Source organism: Drosophila ficusphila, unplaced genomic scaffold (assembly GCF_018152265.1).
Source record: "Drosophila ficusphila isolate 14025-0441.05 unplaced genomic scaffold, ASM1815226v1 contig_791, whole genome shotgun sequence".
NCBI classification, from domain to species: Eukaryota; Metazoa; Arthropoda; class Insecta; order Diptera; family Drosophilidae; genus Drosophila; species Drosophila ficusphila.
This window is the reverse complement of record NW_025064737.1, coordinates 7,271,180-7,286,848: the sequence shown is the minus strand read 5'-3', so window position 1 is coordinate 7,286,848 and position 15,669 is coordinate 7,271,180. Positions and strand designations below refer to the sequence as shown.

The 15,669-nt window shown below is 44.3% G+C and overlaps 1 protein-coding gene across 2 annotated transcripts in view; it reads left to right on the top strand.

Annotated features, from left to right (window-relative positions):
- The window catches only part of LOC108087936, a 39,977-nt gene that overhangs the window by 14,055 nt on the left and 10,253 nt on the right, over window positions 1-15,669 (top strand). For both annotated transcript variants that reach the window (XM_017185524.2, XM_017185525.2), the window contains exons 2-3: window positions 11,848-12,215; window positions 14,891-15,222. In XM_017185524.2, the coding sequence (XP_017041013.1) occupies window positions 11,848-12,215; window positions 14,891-15,222 (700 nt within the window). The remainder of the gene's footprint in view (window positions 1-11,847; window positions 12,216-14,890; window positions 15,223-15,669) is intronic.

Here is a 15,669-nt window from a genome sequence, read left to right as displayed (position 1 = left end):
GTCGCATAATGAGGCAATAATTATGTTTGAGATAGCGCTGCGTCAAAGACAAAGGTTTGTCTTGGTCCGGTCCCCTTTCCCCTCACCATTCCCATTCCCACTCCGAGCCTCTCATCTCCGCAACGGAGCTTGCCACAAGCTTGTGGTGTCTCAAGGACCCAACACTCGTGCGGCAGTCAGACGTGGCGAAGGAGTTGGGGGCCAGGAAGAGGAGGCTGGGACTGCCTGCAGGAGATTAGCGCTAAACGGGCCACACCACTAGCATTTACACGGGAAAAATAGGAAAAAGTGTTCTTACACCTCAGCAATCTAAGAGGTTCTCAACTGAAAATATAGCATGGAAATTCCGACCTTCAACCAGAAGGTTTTCTAAATATATAAATGTATATTTGCTTGTACTCAATCTATTATTTGTATAAAAGTACACGAGGCCACCTAATTCCCTAGTGACATTTAAATCTGTCATTATCTTAAAACATGTTTCTGTGACACATCAGATTAATTTGTTTAAAATATTTGCGAATACTATGTTGACATGTTTGAGATTACGAACCTTTGGCTATGCCTTCTAGCTATTCTTGCTATCCTAGTTATTTCTCCCTGTGTATCCCTCGCAGCAGCCATCTCGTGCCCATCTCGGCTGTCAACGCACCTAAACAGACACCTTAAATTGCAGATCTTTAGCACTTGATATGCGCCTGGGGAACGAAGACATCGTCGGCACTTCGTGGCTTCCTGCTGCCAGAATCCTCCTTCTATATTTCGCCGTGGCTTCGGTTGTATCTCCCTGTTTCTATTTCTCCGTCTTCCGATTATCTCGAAATTGTCGTCTGCATTTAATGGCAAGCGATAAACATTTGCGCCATGGCCTGTTTTGACCCGACTCGACTCGACTCGCCTCGACTCATAGTTTTCCTATGCAAATCAGAGAAGCACTCGCATTCCCGACCAATTTTTGGGAAAGTTGACACAATTTGAACCCCCTTTATAGCCGCTTTGAGACAAATAACATGGCTGGACCCGGGGCTAAAACCGTGAGCACCGTTTTGCCTTTCACTTGGCCAGGCTTATAGCCCGAAGTCCCAAAGCCGACCAACACCTTGCCAGCCGCATTCGGCTAATCTCCACCTGGCCATCTGCGGAGGAGTCCTCGGCCACAATCTTGACATTATTCTCCGTGGAAAGCTCTTCGCCCGGCGACGATGTGGAAAAACAACTTTCGCAAATTCTTTAAATTAAAACGAGTGTCGTAGGTGGGAAAAGAATGCAGACCATTAAAACTTCTAGTGGCTAAACTAGAATATTAAAATACAGAGATGGGAAGAGTTTAAACAGCTTGGTTGGACAGTTTAATTAGGTTTTGTTCCTGAAAATATTTTCAAACTATGGGAGAAACTACTTATTTACCCGCACTGCAGCCTTGAAATTAATGAATCCTGATCATTGGCTGGCTTTAAGGCAATTTCTCATATTCATCGGTGATCTCTGGTGTCGGGCTTTCACTTTGTCCTTGTTCTGGTATCTGGGTACATCTCTCATCCTCCCCCGAAGGCCCGTCATCAGCGGACTTTCTAATAAACAAATTGTTTTCGATGTCGCGCTTCGGTTTCCTCCGATAGGCTGAGTTTAATTAACCGCAGCAGCTGCCAGCGGAGAGGAGGTGGATAAAAAATAACTGGCACATTGCCGCTGGAAGGGGTAACTAGATCCGATGCGGTTTCTCTGTTAGACGCTCGACTAACTGCAGCGGACAAATCTGCGTTTTAGCGTTTTAGTTTGTTGTCACCTGAGAGGCCGTAGACATCGGATCTGGCCCCCGGGGATCCAAGCTCGAATCCGAATCATATCTCCTCCTCCGGCCGCAGAGTTCAGAAGTTCAGCCAGAGCATGGAAACTTTCTAAAAACGTTCGTGCAACAAGGCAGTTGACAGTGTGGCAATTTGTGTTTGCCCCTTTGCCGAGATATACCGATGGGAATGCTGTGGCACCGGCAATCTCGATGTTTGTTTCAGCAATTAGCAGCCTCAGTGGCATTGCAGTAGCCGTGATTATCACCTACCGCCCTACCCCACTCCGGATTCCCCTGCTGCAAATGCAAATATTTACCCGAGGCCCTCGAGGGTTGACATTGACGAAAGAGACCGAAAGGCTGTAAGGATGCGCAAGGAGTGTAATTCAATCGTCGACAGGGCTTCTTTCGTCCCCGTTCGAGGGTCGAACTCCTTGTCGAACGTCTTGAAGGGGCCGCAGGAAGCCGTAAAAATCAGCCATATGAGAAATGAATGATGAGTGCGGAATGCCTTGGGTTTCATTCACAGGAATGCACGTTCCCAGGACTCGAGGGTAGATGTACTATATGTACCATAGTCTGTGTTTGCCGAAGGACCTCTGCTCCTGCTCCTCGGTTCCTGTTTTGCTACCTGCCTGGGAACTGGGGAAATACTCGCCGGCACTTTTTCTGCCGTTTGCCTTTGCTTTTTAGGGGAATATTTCCGCCTTTAGGTTCGTGTTTCTTGTTGTTTGTTTTAGCTCTCGACACAGCCCGACTTCCCTGCCGTATCCTTGTCCGCACCTTTGGCAGGCAGTTCAGCGGGCAGAGTGTTGCCAAATGTTTGCAGCATTTCCTGTTGTCTACTCCTCGCCAAAGTTTCGTCTTTTAACTTTTAGCACGTGTCAGGAGCGAAAAAAACGCAGAACTTTTTGCGAATAATACTCGTTGTATAAACTGTGGGACGAGAGGCGAGACTGCGAGGAAGCCTTTGCCTGAATTTAATACCCTTTGCAGCTCTGCCCCCTTTGAAAGTCAGACTGCCTGGCACTCGCACTCGCACTCGCTTTTGGCCATGGCTAAAGTGTCCCTGTAGGCTCTTAGCATTGTTCCTGGCTGGGCTGGAGTGAAAAATGTTAATGCAAAATGCATTACGCCGCCCGCTTGAACTCCGGGTGCCAGACACTCGAAAGACTGAGGATTTGGAGCTGCAGTAGGAGCCGGGTGACACTAGGCCACTTCTGGCCAAGTGCTGGTGCATAATGGAAATTCCAGGACAGTCGCTGGCTCATGTCACTCCGGCTGAGCATTTAATTAGTATTTATACTGCCGTCGCTCGCATAAATTCAAATGCAAATGCGAGCGCAAGTGCGAGTTGTGTTTCAATTGCCCGAGCGGGTAACCTTATATCTTGACTTTGATTAGACTGTGCTCACTCGTTCAGGCCAATTAGCAAACTGACTTGTCTAGGGATCGGATTAGTTACCAGGAAGCCGAGGCTCTCCCTAGATAAACACAGAACAAAAGTGATGAGCCAGCATTATGCTGATGAAGACGGGCCGAATAATAAACTTTACATGGAAGCCATTAAAGCAACCAAGTGAATAAGCGTCTGGGAAAGTGTTAATAACATAAACTGCCAGGCACTTTGTCTGAAAGTAATCACTTTAGACGGGCGAATAGTAAAATAGAGAATATATGATGGAACGGATGCGGAGAGTAAATGTTTTTTACAGGCAATATATTTTAATTACCGCGAGGTGCTAAAAGTCGGAGTATGCCCAAAAACATTAGGTAAGGTAATACCCCTGAAACTCAAAGGCAATACGGCAATTTCAATTATTCGTAGTTTAAAGCTGACCCAAAGGCTTAGGCCATTATATCTCGCGTATGCAATCATGATTGTAACTACTGTTTGAGCTCAGTTCTCAAGCTCGAAGAGAAGTAGAAACCGCGGTTCAAGGTTGTCCGCGGAACAAAACGTATCTACGATTTACATAAATCTGGCTGCCCCTTCAACCAATTCCAATGAATAGCAAATAGGAATCCATCCGAGCATTCCGCACTGATCGATACCTTCTTCGGTACCCAGAAACTTACACATGCCTCAACGGGGGGGCACTTAGGAGCCCTCGACGGAACTCGACTCGACTGAAGAGTCTTCCACGAAATGGCGAAACGGGTTTCGGGTCTCAGCCTCTCGGCAGCGGAGTGTCGTTCAATTGTATTCAATGCTAACTCAATTGCTCTGGCCCAGGGCTACATGGCCATAGCTGCACAGCTTTGGCTGTCTAACCATTTCCATTTGCCCTGGCAGAGCCAATTGAGGCACTCTCGAGTGGGAGGCACCGGGTTGGCAATTTGTTTTCCTAGATCCGAGACAAAGGAGGCGAGACAAAAAGCAAACGACTTACTTAGCATCTCGGCGATGCTTTCATGGGAATGTGGGAATATAGCCATATAGGAATGGGATAGGTTAAGGATCTATACCCAAACCGGATGCGGCGCATCGCTCAATGGCTGCCTTTCACTTCCTCCCTATCTGTTTTTTTTTCAAGTTCAAGTCAAACATTGGCCATAATCCCCGCGCGTCAGCTGCGCCACTTTTTATCCACAATATTTGAGCAGACCGCAGAAGGCAGGCTCCGAAAAAGTATCTCCAAAAATACAGAATGCCGAGGTGCCAAGGCAAATGAGCTGTTAAAAACAAAGGGAGCCCGACAAAGCCGGAAAATGTCGCCGCGTGGGAGTGAGGGACGAAGGGAAATCCCCGATAAAGTGGTTGCCTCTCTCCAACTAAATCTTCTTCGCACACATCTGGCAAAGGCAAAGGCAATGGCAAAGGGAACCCCGGCAAACGGGACGTGAAAAACTGTCGAGCCCCGAGAACATTTTTGGGCATTCAATTTAATTTTAGACACAAAACCCAATAAAATTGCCGCTGCCGCTGGGTGCATTTATTTTTATTTTTCACCCTGGCCACTTCCGCAGGGTTGGCGGAGGAAAAGCGGGGGAAAAGCGGAGGAAAAGGCACTCGATGAGGATGCAGCTCTTAATGATATCAGTCGCGCTGATCGCGGGCTCTTCTGCTCAGCGTTTTTCCTTCCTCAGCGCCCGTAGTTGATGGAATTTTAAGTAAACTTATCCCGCGGGTACTCGCTGAAAAACGCATGTCACTTAAATTTATTGGCCGCAAAACAACAACAACTGCAACTGCAACTGGGAAAACCAACGGCGAACAGCGGCAATTGGTGAGATGCATTTTTCATTCAATTTTCAGTCTCGTCTGCTGCATTTTATGTTCGCCCTGGGGCTGTAAAATCGATTGATAGACACGGCCTATGATTGAAATCGAACGCCGAGGGGCCAAACAGCAGCAGTTCGTCTGCGGGGGCGGCCCTCAAAATGTTTAGCAGCAAATTTTACGTTTTCATTTAATTACTTTACATGGCCGTAAAGTCATAAAGTCAGTCCCCCACTCCTTCTTTGCCAGCCATTTCATAATTAAGCCTGGCGGAAGTCAAGTCTTACTTAATCAACCCGAAAGCCCGACTCAAAGTCTTCGTAATTGGAGCGCAAAACGGGCTGAAGACAAAAAGTACGCTAATTGCTATCACGACAAGTGCTCGGGGTCAATTAATTTAAATAAAAGCCAAACTGTCAGGCCATCCGATGGCCTAAAGAAAAACGAACTTAATTAAAATTGTGCGAAGCCTGTCATCGATATGTTTGTGGGGGAGGAAATAGTTCAGTTGTTTCTTATTATGATTCATAGCTATAGTTTTTTCTAGGAATTGTGTTGACTAAAAAATCTAGCAAGCTATCGATCATTTTAAAAAATAATCCATAAGAAAATATAGATAAATTGTATTATTATTTATATTAGAAGGTTGTATTCCCTTAAATAGTTTTACCTTTACTATCTAAGCTAGTTTGAAGCTAACACATTATTATTCAAGACAAGTATTTCTGTAAATCCATGTCATTCAACCTTTCAAAGATTAAAGCATCGAGAGCTATAGTTTACCCATAAGCTGGGGATTATTGGTTCGCTATTATAGCTCGGCTAATTCCGTGAAACTATTTTTGATATGCCTGAAAAGGACATGCAGCCTTTGACACCGCTTTAATCTTTAATCCTCTTTAGGCCCCATGAGTCGTGCGTTATCTGTCATCGGGAGACCTAATGAAAGAGTTCGCCCTCGCACATAATTCAGATCATTAGTCCTGGGCCGGCTTACTCACTTTCTCCCAATCCGCTCAGCCCACCAAAGCCATCCCACCGACCACATTGACCTTTCACGAATGTGGGCTTGGCAAATCAGAATCACGTGACTCGCCCATTTTTATTGGCAATGCGTTCGCGTGGGTGTGCCGGCTTTTGCCCTCCATTGATAGTGTTTCGCAGGAGGGGCTAAGAAGTTGCGGAGCGCATAAATCAGTTTTAATAGTGCAGCTGGGAAACTCGAGTCGCCTGTGTCTTCGCCAAAAAAAAAAACCAGCGAAAACAGTGACGGGGATACGCATATGGGACTTAGCAGTCCATTTAATGAGATTTCCAGTCGGAAGAGCAACGAGCGAAACCAATTTTATTTGCCATTTCTGTCAGCGATTCGCCGTAGCTTTGTTTTGTTTTGCCTTCTTTTTCCTTGCTTGTTTTGGTGGCTGGCAACATTTTTACTGTCGCATTACGTGCAACATTTGCCCGTTGATTGCTTGGGGTAGCCAACCCCCATCCACTCCCTGCTCCTCCTCATCCCACTTAAACCCGAGGGCATTGCATAAATTTGTCTAGCTGTTGTTGCCTGGCTCTACAATTTATGCGCTTGTGGCGCCCCAAAATGTGGCGGTGGCTCTGTTGTGTTCGCTTGCCGAAAATTTGCTAAAATACAACCCGAAATAGTAACCCCAGCCGAGCAAATCCGAGCGCAAAAACTTTTGGCCATAAAGCACATGTGACTACCACATCAGCATCCCGTTGTTGCTGCTCATTGCGTATGGATATGTGTTTTCCAAAATGTGTTTGTTTATTTTGCAGTTTTTGTGCAACATATTTCCCGTTACTGGCTTTAAGCTTTCCTCGGCCGAATGTTTGCTCATAAATCATTTCGGAGCTGAATGCTGAAAATCTTTGGGTGATAAGAGCTCTGCTTTTTTGGATGCTCTGGGCTTGGCATTATTCAAAATGTAAAGCATTTTTTCCTGCTTCCTTTGATAAATTAACCACAAAGGTTATCAAACAAGTTCACATTATACTTTATGCTTGGGTTTATAAAAGCAGCTGAAAGAAATCATTGTTGGTAAATGTAAAGCTTAGATTGATGAATGTTCCCTTGAAATTTCACGCGGCAGTTATGTAAGTTTATGTTGCTCACAAGCAAATCAGTTTTAATGTTTAAATTAGCTGTCATTACATAACATATTTGTAGGAGAAAAATACACACAATCTTCAAAAACATATTTATTTAGATGTTAAATTTTTATTACCAGTAAAAGTATTAAACATGTTGTTTTGGAAAATACTTCCTAGCTTGATGATTTTGATTTGTATCACATCGTTTGCTTTTTAGGGCAATCAAAATGTGTTATAAAATACGTTTTAAATAACACGTTAAATGTGATACAAATAGCTTATATCACAAACGTTTTGATTTGAATCACATCGTTTTCTTTTTTAGGGCAGGCGAAATGTGTAAAATACGTTTTTTATCCCCAATAAAAGAGCACTTATTCGTCTGCCATTTGCAGCCAAGCGTCGTTTCTTTTACTTCCCCTTTTGTACATAATTAATTTATCACTTGGCTCTCATTTTTATCGCATCGGATGTCGCAGGACCTTCATTTCCCGCCGCTCTCCGCTGGAGGCCGGACCCAAAGTGACCCGTAATTGCTTTAAATGCCATTACGACACTTACGCACAGAGCACCGCTGGAGTTTTGGAACTCAGAGTTCGGAGTGCGGACCATGGCGATTGTCCACGTTCTGTGTCTGGCTGTCAGCCAGAATTGCAGGGCCAAGGGCATCGGCACTCGGTCTTTAATTTCCCTCGCTGCGCCTGCAATTGTTTTCGCTTTAAATAATTAAATTAAAGTGGGCAGTCAACTGATTGAAGGAGGCCCCGGTGGAGGAGCTCCATTACTCTTCACTGCCACTCGATGCAATTGTTTTTCGGCTGGGGAAAAGAAAAGAAAGAGGAACTGCAAATCTGAGCAGAAACGAGCGAATCGAGCGAAGTCAATGACCTCTAACCTGGTGCAATCAGCGTAATTAAGGCAGCAAACGGCAATGGCTTATAAATCATTTATTGCCAAGACATTATCGCCATCGACGGCTGGTACACGTAGCCAGCCGACTCCTTAGCCCACTCCGCCCCCTTTGAGAACTCGTTTTGCACAAATTATGCTACGGAACGCGTTAGTCTATGACAGATTGTATCTGCTAGATACAGCATATCCATCGTAGATGCCGACGTGCCGGCGCAGCTTTTATGCTGCACGTACCGCACGTATCCTCCTCATCCTCCTTTTCTATCTCGAGCTTGGTGTCAATTTATGGTCCGGGTTAAATTCAACAAAATAAAAATGATTCCACACCGACTTTGGACCAGCTGGGTGCTCGGTTCTCGTGGCCAACATCTTGTGCAAATCTCATTTATCTGCGGCTTTGCCTTAGTCACACACGAGTTGGAGTTTCTGCCGCCACATAGCATTGGATACGTGTCAATGTGCCTGCTGCTTGCTGCTTGCTGCTTGGCAAATGCACTTTTGATATATTGGCTCTGGGCTTATTGGTTTTCCATCTGGCGCACATCATCGCGACTGCTGGGTTATTTGGCTGGGCGGTGGGGATTGGGGCTCTTGATTTACGGCCTCCTATAAATTTCATAGCGTTTGACATGACAATCGAGGGATGTCAACAGAAGAAGACGACAAGCGGCATGGAAATCGGATATCCCCGTGTGTATGATCTCTTTGGGGCGTGCAAATCTAGCTAAAACGGATTGCGTTACTCAAATTAGCCTCGTGTTTAATAACTATTTTGCACAATTTTCAACTATGAGGCTCGAACGGTTGTTTAATATTTTATTAGCAATAAAAAGTTTATGCTTTTACTAACGGCAGAAAATGTTTATAGGAATATTAAATTTTATAATGCTGAGTAATAATTATTTATGATAAAAAGTAGGTTGTAAAGGCTATTACTATTAATGTGTAAGTTATTCAGCCTTAGTAGAATCGTTCTTGACCAAAATAGTTTTTTTAGGCATTACCAATTTAAGTTAAATTAAATAGCATGGCCAAAAAGAGTATTAGTTGGTACGACCTACTCCAATTTAACCACAAATCACTTCGAACATGTTTGACAACTGTCGTCGGATAACGGCTAAATCGCCATAAAAGTGTATAATAGCCATATAGAGGGCCATGCCTTGTATTACCACGATTGTGGTTTTGGCCAGGCTATGATCTCGGTCCTGCTGGCGTTCAATGTAGTTTAAGGCAATCTCCAGACGAGACTTGCGGCAATCTCTTGGGCAACGATTGCTATCTGGCCAAGCCTTTGTGTATATAGTATAGCCGTACTATATGTGCAGAGACATTCTTGTACATGAGTCATAAATAATGTGCAATGGCATGGCCATGGTCGTCACCCAGACGTGACGACGCCTCCTCCTTTCCCTGCGGGGCCCTCTTCCCTGGAAGCATATTTTGAGGAAAAATAATTTTTGCCAAGTTAATTTGCCATTTCCGGCAACGGCTGCTGTCAGCTTCCGTTTTGGTCTTTGCTGGTTTCGTTGGCTCCCTTTGCACCTGAGCATGCTTAATTGAATTTCGCATTTGGCCAAAATTAACAGCCGGTGCAGCTGAAGAGTTTGTTTATTTTGAGGGGCTCTTCTGGCTATTTCTGGCCGGGCTGACAGGGGTCAGTGTTTGGGATGCTGTGCGTGCCAGTGTCTGCGCACTTGAAATGGCTAATGGGGAGCGGTGGCATGTTGCCGCTGGCATTGCTTGCTTTCTGCCCCAGACTCCGATGCACCATGCATCTTCCAGTGGCGCACTGTACGTCAAAATGCGGCCCCGTTGCCATAAAATTGCCTGAATTTAGCGCTAGGTTGCCGCCGTTTCTCTAGCCCATCTCCACTTGCCTGGCAGCGGTCCAGCCTTGTCCCCATCTCCATTTCCATCTCCGCCTCTATTCCATCTCCGACTGGATCTCCATTCCTGTCTCCATGCCCGTCTCCATTCCCAGCTTCCATCGCCCATGTCAAGTGTCTTTGCTCTGGGCTTGTTAATCTACGAGTGGCTGCCGCTTCTGCTTCTGATTCTGCCTCGGTTGCTCGGCTGCTTGGCTGCTTGGTCTTCCTGGTAGTTGCTGTTCCCCGGGCTTTGTTTTCATTACCGACCAAGTCCACATGGCGGCCTATTAACCCTTTACATGGTGGTGATGCATATCTGCATCATACCGTTCAAATTCAATTATTTTTCAACGGGCATTGCAAAACTGTCTGAAATCTTTTTAATGCAGTTCAGAAACTTTCGTTTTTTATATAACAAGTGTTAGTCAGTCAGAATTCTGTCCAATATTCAACAGCTGATTACTTTTCTCGCCAATTTGGTAAATGTGGAAATCTGAATTGGTTGTGCAGTTTCTCATCCAAATATAAATAACAAAAAAAAATGTGTAGTTGATTTAATTTATATTTTTAAACAAGTAAATATTATATTTAGCTATATCTTGTCGAGTTTTTGTGTTTCTTGCATTATAATACGAATAAATCAACAATTTCGCTTTGTTGCAGATATGCATCAAAGTAGCTTAACACATAAAAAAATACTGCAAATTGTACGAACTTCACTGGATTCTCCCAAACGGAGTGCGAAAAATGTGTAGTTTTTTTATGTTTAAAAAAAAAAAATAATTGCTTTAAAAAATTTAATTTAAATTGACATATTTAAAATATAAATTACTATATTTTAATATTGAATGAATGTTATTATCTTTCTAAAACACATATTAAAAAAATTTTCCTTTTAAGACCTTTTGATGCAGAAATGCATCACACCCCTTTTGTAAAAAAAATAAGGTAAAACCAAAAAAAATTAAAAAACTAAAAAGAAGTGTATTTTTTGTTTTCACTTATCTACCAAACAAAAAAAAAAATCAAGAAAATCGGAGTTATTGCCATGTAAAGGGTTAAATGCAAAAAGTGCAGACAGCCAGAAAGACAAACGGTCGCCGTTCCCCATTCGCTCCCTGCGATTCCACAAAACTGGCCGCCACTGTCACGAGTATTAAATATGCAAGTTGCAGGAACTCCGATGCCGCTTCTACCGAGGCTGCCCAACTCCATGGCATGTGGCCGGGTTATTAAAGTTAATTACAATTTTTCATGGCATTCGTTTTTTCTCGTAACGATAATTCAGATTTTTTAATGCCATGTCCTTGCTTTTGTGGCGATTTTTCCACTCTATTAATTTTCGCGTTGATTTATTTGCGGCATCGCATAGCTGCCGCTTCCTTTGTTTACAGACTGTAAAAATCGGCGGAGGAGCGATCGCCATGTGGGCCAAATTGAAACTGAATCGATGGGTGGAATGGGCTTGGCCGTTGTAAATCTCGGGGGAAAATCCAGTGGAGGAGCAAACTGGAGCAGACACGCAGATGGGCGGGCATGCGGTTTCTATTAGATTGCATGAAAAGCCTTTGATTATCTGCTGATGATAGTGATCGATGCTCGCATTAAATGGCCGGAGATAAAAGCCGCCTCTGATCTCGTCGCGGATTATTGAAAACAGATTACCAGAATACCACTTCGAGCATAAATTTTTAGTAGTAGTTACGATGAAAGAAATATCCCAACGACTTCTATAAAAGTAGCAATTGTGAGATAAAAGAGCCCCTCTCAACTAAATGTTAAATTTATCTAATAATGAAAGAAGTGTAAATTCAAATTTAAGAAATTAAATGAAAATTCTTTGTCAAGATAGAAGCAAATATTTAAAATAATTGAATGTATAATATTAAGTACGAATATATTCTTTAATTAAATACCTAATTCGTATTCTCCTCTTGTTTCAGCTGAAAGCGACCTGCTAACCTTTGCACAGCGCAAGGATCACTACGAGACGGACAAGTCATTCCAGCAGGAGCTCTTCACGGGCGAAACGCGACCTCTGAGTGTCCGGAAACTCTACACGGAGGCTGGAAAGGAGCTGCCGGTGGCCACTGGAGCCACGGCGGTGGCCCTCGCCTCCTTGGCCCACTCGCAATCTCTGATCCCGACCCGCTCCATCTCCTTCAACGGCGAAGTGCTGTCCAGCGACAACGAAGTCCTACAGTTGAACGGATCCTCGGCAACGGAGGATCACTTGCTGTGCGTGTCGGACTTTGGTAATGCCAACCGAAAGCTGCGCACGCGCATCGATGCCGAGATCGAAATCCGTTTGGTGAGTACCTAGCCATTTTAGCCATTTTGCCGGGTTAACTGGTTCCGTTGGCAACTGGTAACCGTTAGAGGCCAGTTTCTGGTTACAGGTACTCGGTACCCGGCCTGCAGTTATGCTCCATGCATAAATAATACGTTTGTTGAACGGCCCAAAAACAAAAAACCCGGCCAAACCACAAACTAAGACGACCTCTCCGTTGTGTGTGTGGTCTGTGCGGCTGAGCACTTCCATCTTTTTACCAGCTGGTTTGCCACCAAAAGCTAATGCCAAATCCCCCTTTTGCGCCGGCCAACTGTCGTCGGACACAATCTGGTCCACATGGCCCACACGGGCACCCAATCATTGTCATGGCTCTTTGGTGCTGACGATGATGACGGCGGCTGAAACGGGAACGGGAATGGGTGCACAGAGACCACACACAACTCTGTCATCCATCGCCTATCTGCAGTTTGCTAATGGCCGACGAGGAGCAGCTCATGGCATGACTCCATCAACGGCGCAGCAAATCATTTCGAGTTAGTTGACTCGTTTTAATTGCTCAACTGGCGTCCCACGCCATTGTGGCTTCGCAAACTGTGATGCGGCCGTTGGGAAAGATTTTGCAGTCTGCATTTTGGCCTGAATAAATCTATTAGCTCTTGACAGTTTTATTAGAGAACCTTAATTAGACATTGTTGAGTTGAATACGTCATTACTTTACTTTATTATTATTGAAGGCAAGTAATTGTTTTGAAATTATGTAGTAGGGAAAAAAAGTAAACTCTTAAAATCTATTCATTCGTTAGCTTGCAGAATTTAACATCTCCACCAAGCGCTTCAACTTAAACCCATTTGAACTGAACTGGAGATTGAAGTAATTCTTGGCAAAAACAGAGATTTTTTCGTCGCCAGTTCTTTGAGCTCATATCAGAAAATTGCAGTTAATTTGAGCTAACGCGCTTTGCAGTCGTCCCATTTGGTCTCCGACTTTGTTGTCGTCGTCGTCGCCGTCGTCGCTTGTTTATCTTTTAGCCGGGCCATTAGATAAGCTGCGCAAAGACAAACAGCCAATGGCCAATATCTGCAGACGGGGATGCCAATGGCAACCAGCAACCAGCAACGAGCAACTAGCAGTAACTCCGGCACAAACAAAATCGACGCGACAACGACAGCAACAACAACAACTCGGATCCCTGCTCAATAGGTTGCCAAACTTGTTTTGGCAAAAACAACGCCGGTTGTCAATCCCAGTCGACTGTCGCCAACTCTCCTCCTTGTCCTTCCTCTTTTTCCTTTTTTTTGCCATCCAGCTCCATTCTGTCGAAGGCTTCTTAATAAAATGACTTTTAATCCTTTTCGCATTGCGTTTGACGTTAGTTGGCCTCGGCCTTCCGCTCCGATACACCCCAAAAAAAAAAGAGAGATCCCCAAAGAGGAGATCCAGACCACAGACCGGAGTCCAGGGACCAGAGTCAAAGACAACTGAGCTGGCCATTTGCGCTCTGCGGTTTATTGGTTACGGCAGCAACTATCTCCAAGATGGCCCATTTGGGTGACTTGTGTTCCTGTTGTTGCTGTTTTTGTTGTTGCCGTCTTGACGGCACTTAAATTGCATTATTATATACGGCTCGACATTTATGTGCAAATATTTTATCGTTAAAAGTTGGCCACATTTGCTCCGCCTCATCCATTGACGGGGAAAAGGCCGCAGAGCCGCTGAAAAGAATTTGGCTGCTGCCACGAAAGAAAGGAGAAAGAGCCCAGACTGAGACTCATTGTCGGTTTCAGGCATTTCTTTATGGTCCGAACTGCCTCACTTTGGCCATTGGAAATCTAGCTCAAGTGTTATTTTATGTAGATTTTCCATGGCGTGGGTGGGTGTTACTGGGGCAACGAGGGGATGGAAAACCGCTGAGTTGGGGGACTATGTAAGTCCCCCATTCCTCAGTTATTTTTCAATTGTTACAATTGATTCGGGCAGTCGAACCGAAAATCAAATGAAACGATTGCGCTTTTTCTTTATGCGCGTAATTCACTTAAGACCAGCAGACAATTCGAATCCGGGGAGTGTTTTTCAGGGCGAAGAGAAAAACATCGGGTCTAAATTGTCCCTCCAATTTATTTATATACTTTTCTTTGACTTTTATGGATTGGAATTAATTTTGTTTGTCTAAAAACGTAAACCTATTTAGAAGTAGATTTTTATCCAATGTTTTCTTACTTCGTAAAGGGAATCATTGAAGTATAGTTGTTTTCTGTGTAGCCAAACAATTTCCACCAAACGTTGTAGTGTTTAAAACTTGATTTTCAACTAGAGCAAAGCTGTTAGGTGTTTCCCTTTTTCCGAAAGCTAACTGCCATTTCCCTTTATTGTTTTTAATTAGGCTGATTGATTTTCGCTTTCGTAACACAGTGTAGAAACGCGTGTTACATTTTGGAAGATTTAAAAATCGCGTGACTTGTCCCAATTTGCGGATGCATGGGGAATGTTTGCGCAAACAGAGCACAAAGTGGCAGCGCACATTTCTCATAAAAGGATATTCGTGACAGGCGGCTCTCCTGTGCGGCTAATTAAGGACCTGTCCACCGCAACATGAAGCATACATACGTGGAACATAAAACAATATTTTCGCATTCCAAATGCTTAAATAAGGCGATGTTTTAACTCTTTTTCCTGTTTTTTCCCCTCCTTTCAGCCCGCCGCCATCGAGGATCTGCGGAAGTGGACGTCCAGCGAGGCGCTGGGTGACGTCACCGTCACGCCGGATTGCATGCACCACGTGGACACCTCGGTCAGCACCTCGCTGGTCATCGGCGAGAACGGCATCCTGACTCCGGCCCTGTCTCCATCCGTCCTCTCCGCCGACGCCGTCGATGCCCTCTACGCCCAGAATCTGAGCCAGGCGGCCGACAGCTCCCGGCACAACCACCATCCACAGGCCCTCATCCCGAACGATATCAATAAAGATGTGCCTTTGAACCATCGCTTGCCTTCACCCGAGGAACAAACCAAACAGATTGCCTTAAAGTGAGTACTCTTTAATGGAAATAAGCCTTTGCTTTAACTTTATTTGTGCAGATTGAAGATTTTATTTAAATGTAAATTCTAGAAGCAGTTTTTATAAGAACTCCTTAAAACCGATTCAAATTATTGGCTTTAATATGCAATTTTTAAACTAAATCCCTGACTTTATAATCTTCTTAACTTACCTTGCAACAGTTTCAGAAGCACTTTACTAGCTTAACAGTTTTACAAAGACTTTAGCTGGCCTATCGTTTTTCTCCAATTTTCAACACGATTTTAATGCGTTTTTTATGCAAATTTCGCGGCAACTATTGTTTGTTTTTCTGTTTCATGACGCACAAAAAGAATAGCTATTAAAAGCGTTGTTTGTTGCTGCTATACATTTTTTCAGCGCCCGATTGTCAGTTGCGTTTGGAGCACGAGATGTTTGCTCAGCGAGCGCATCGCTCC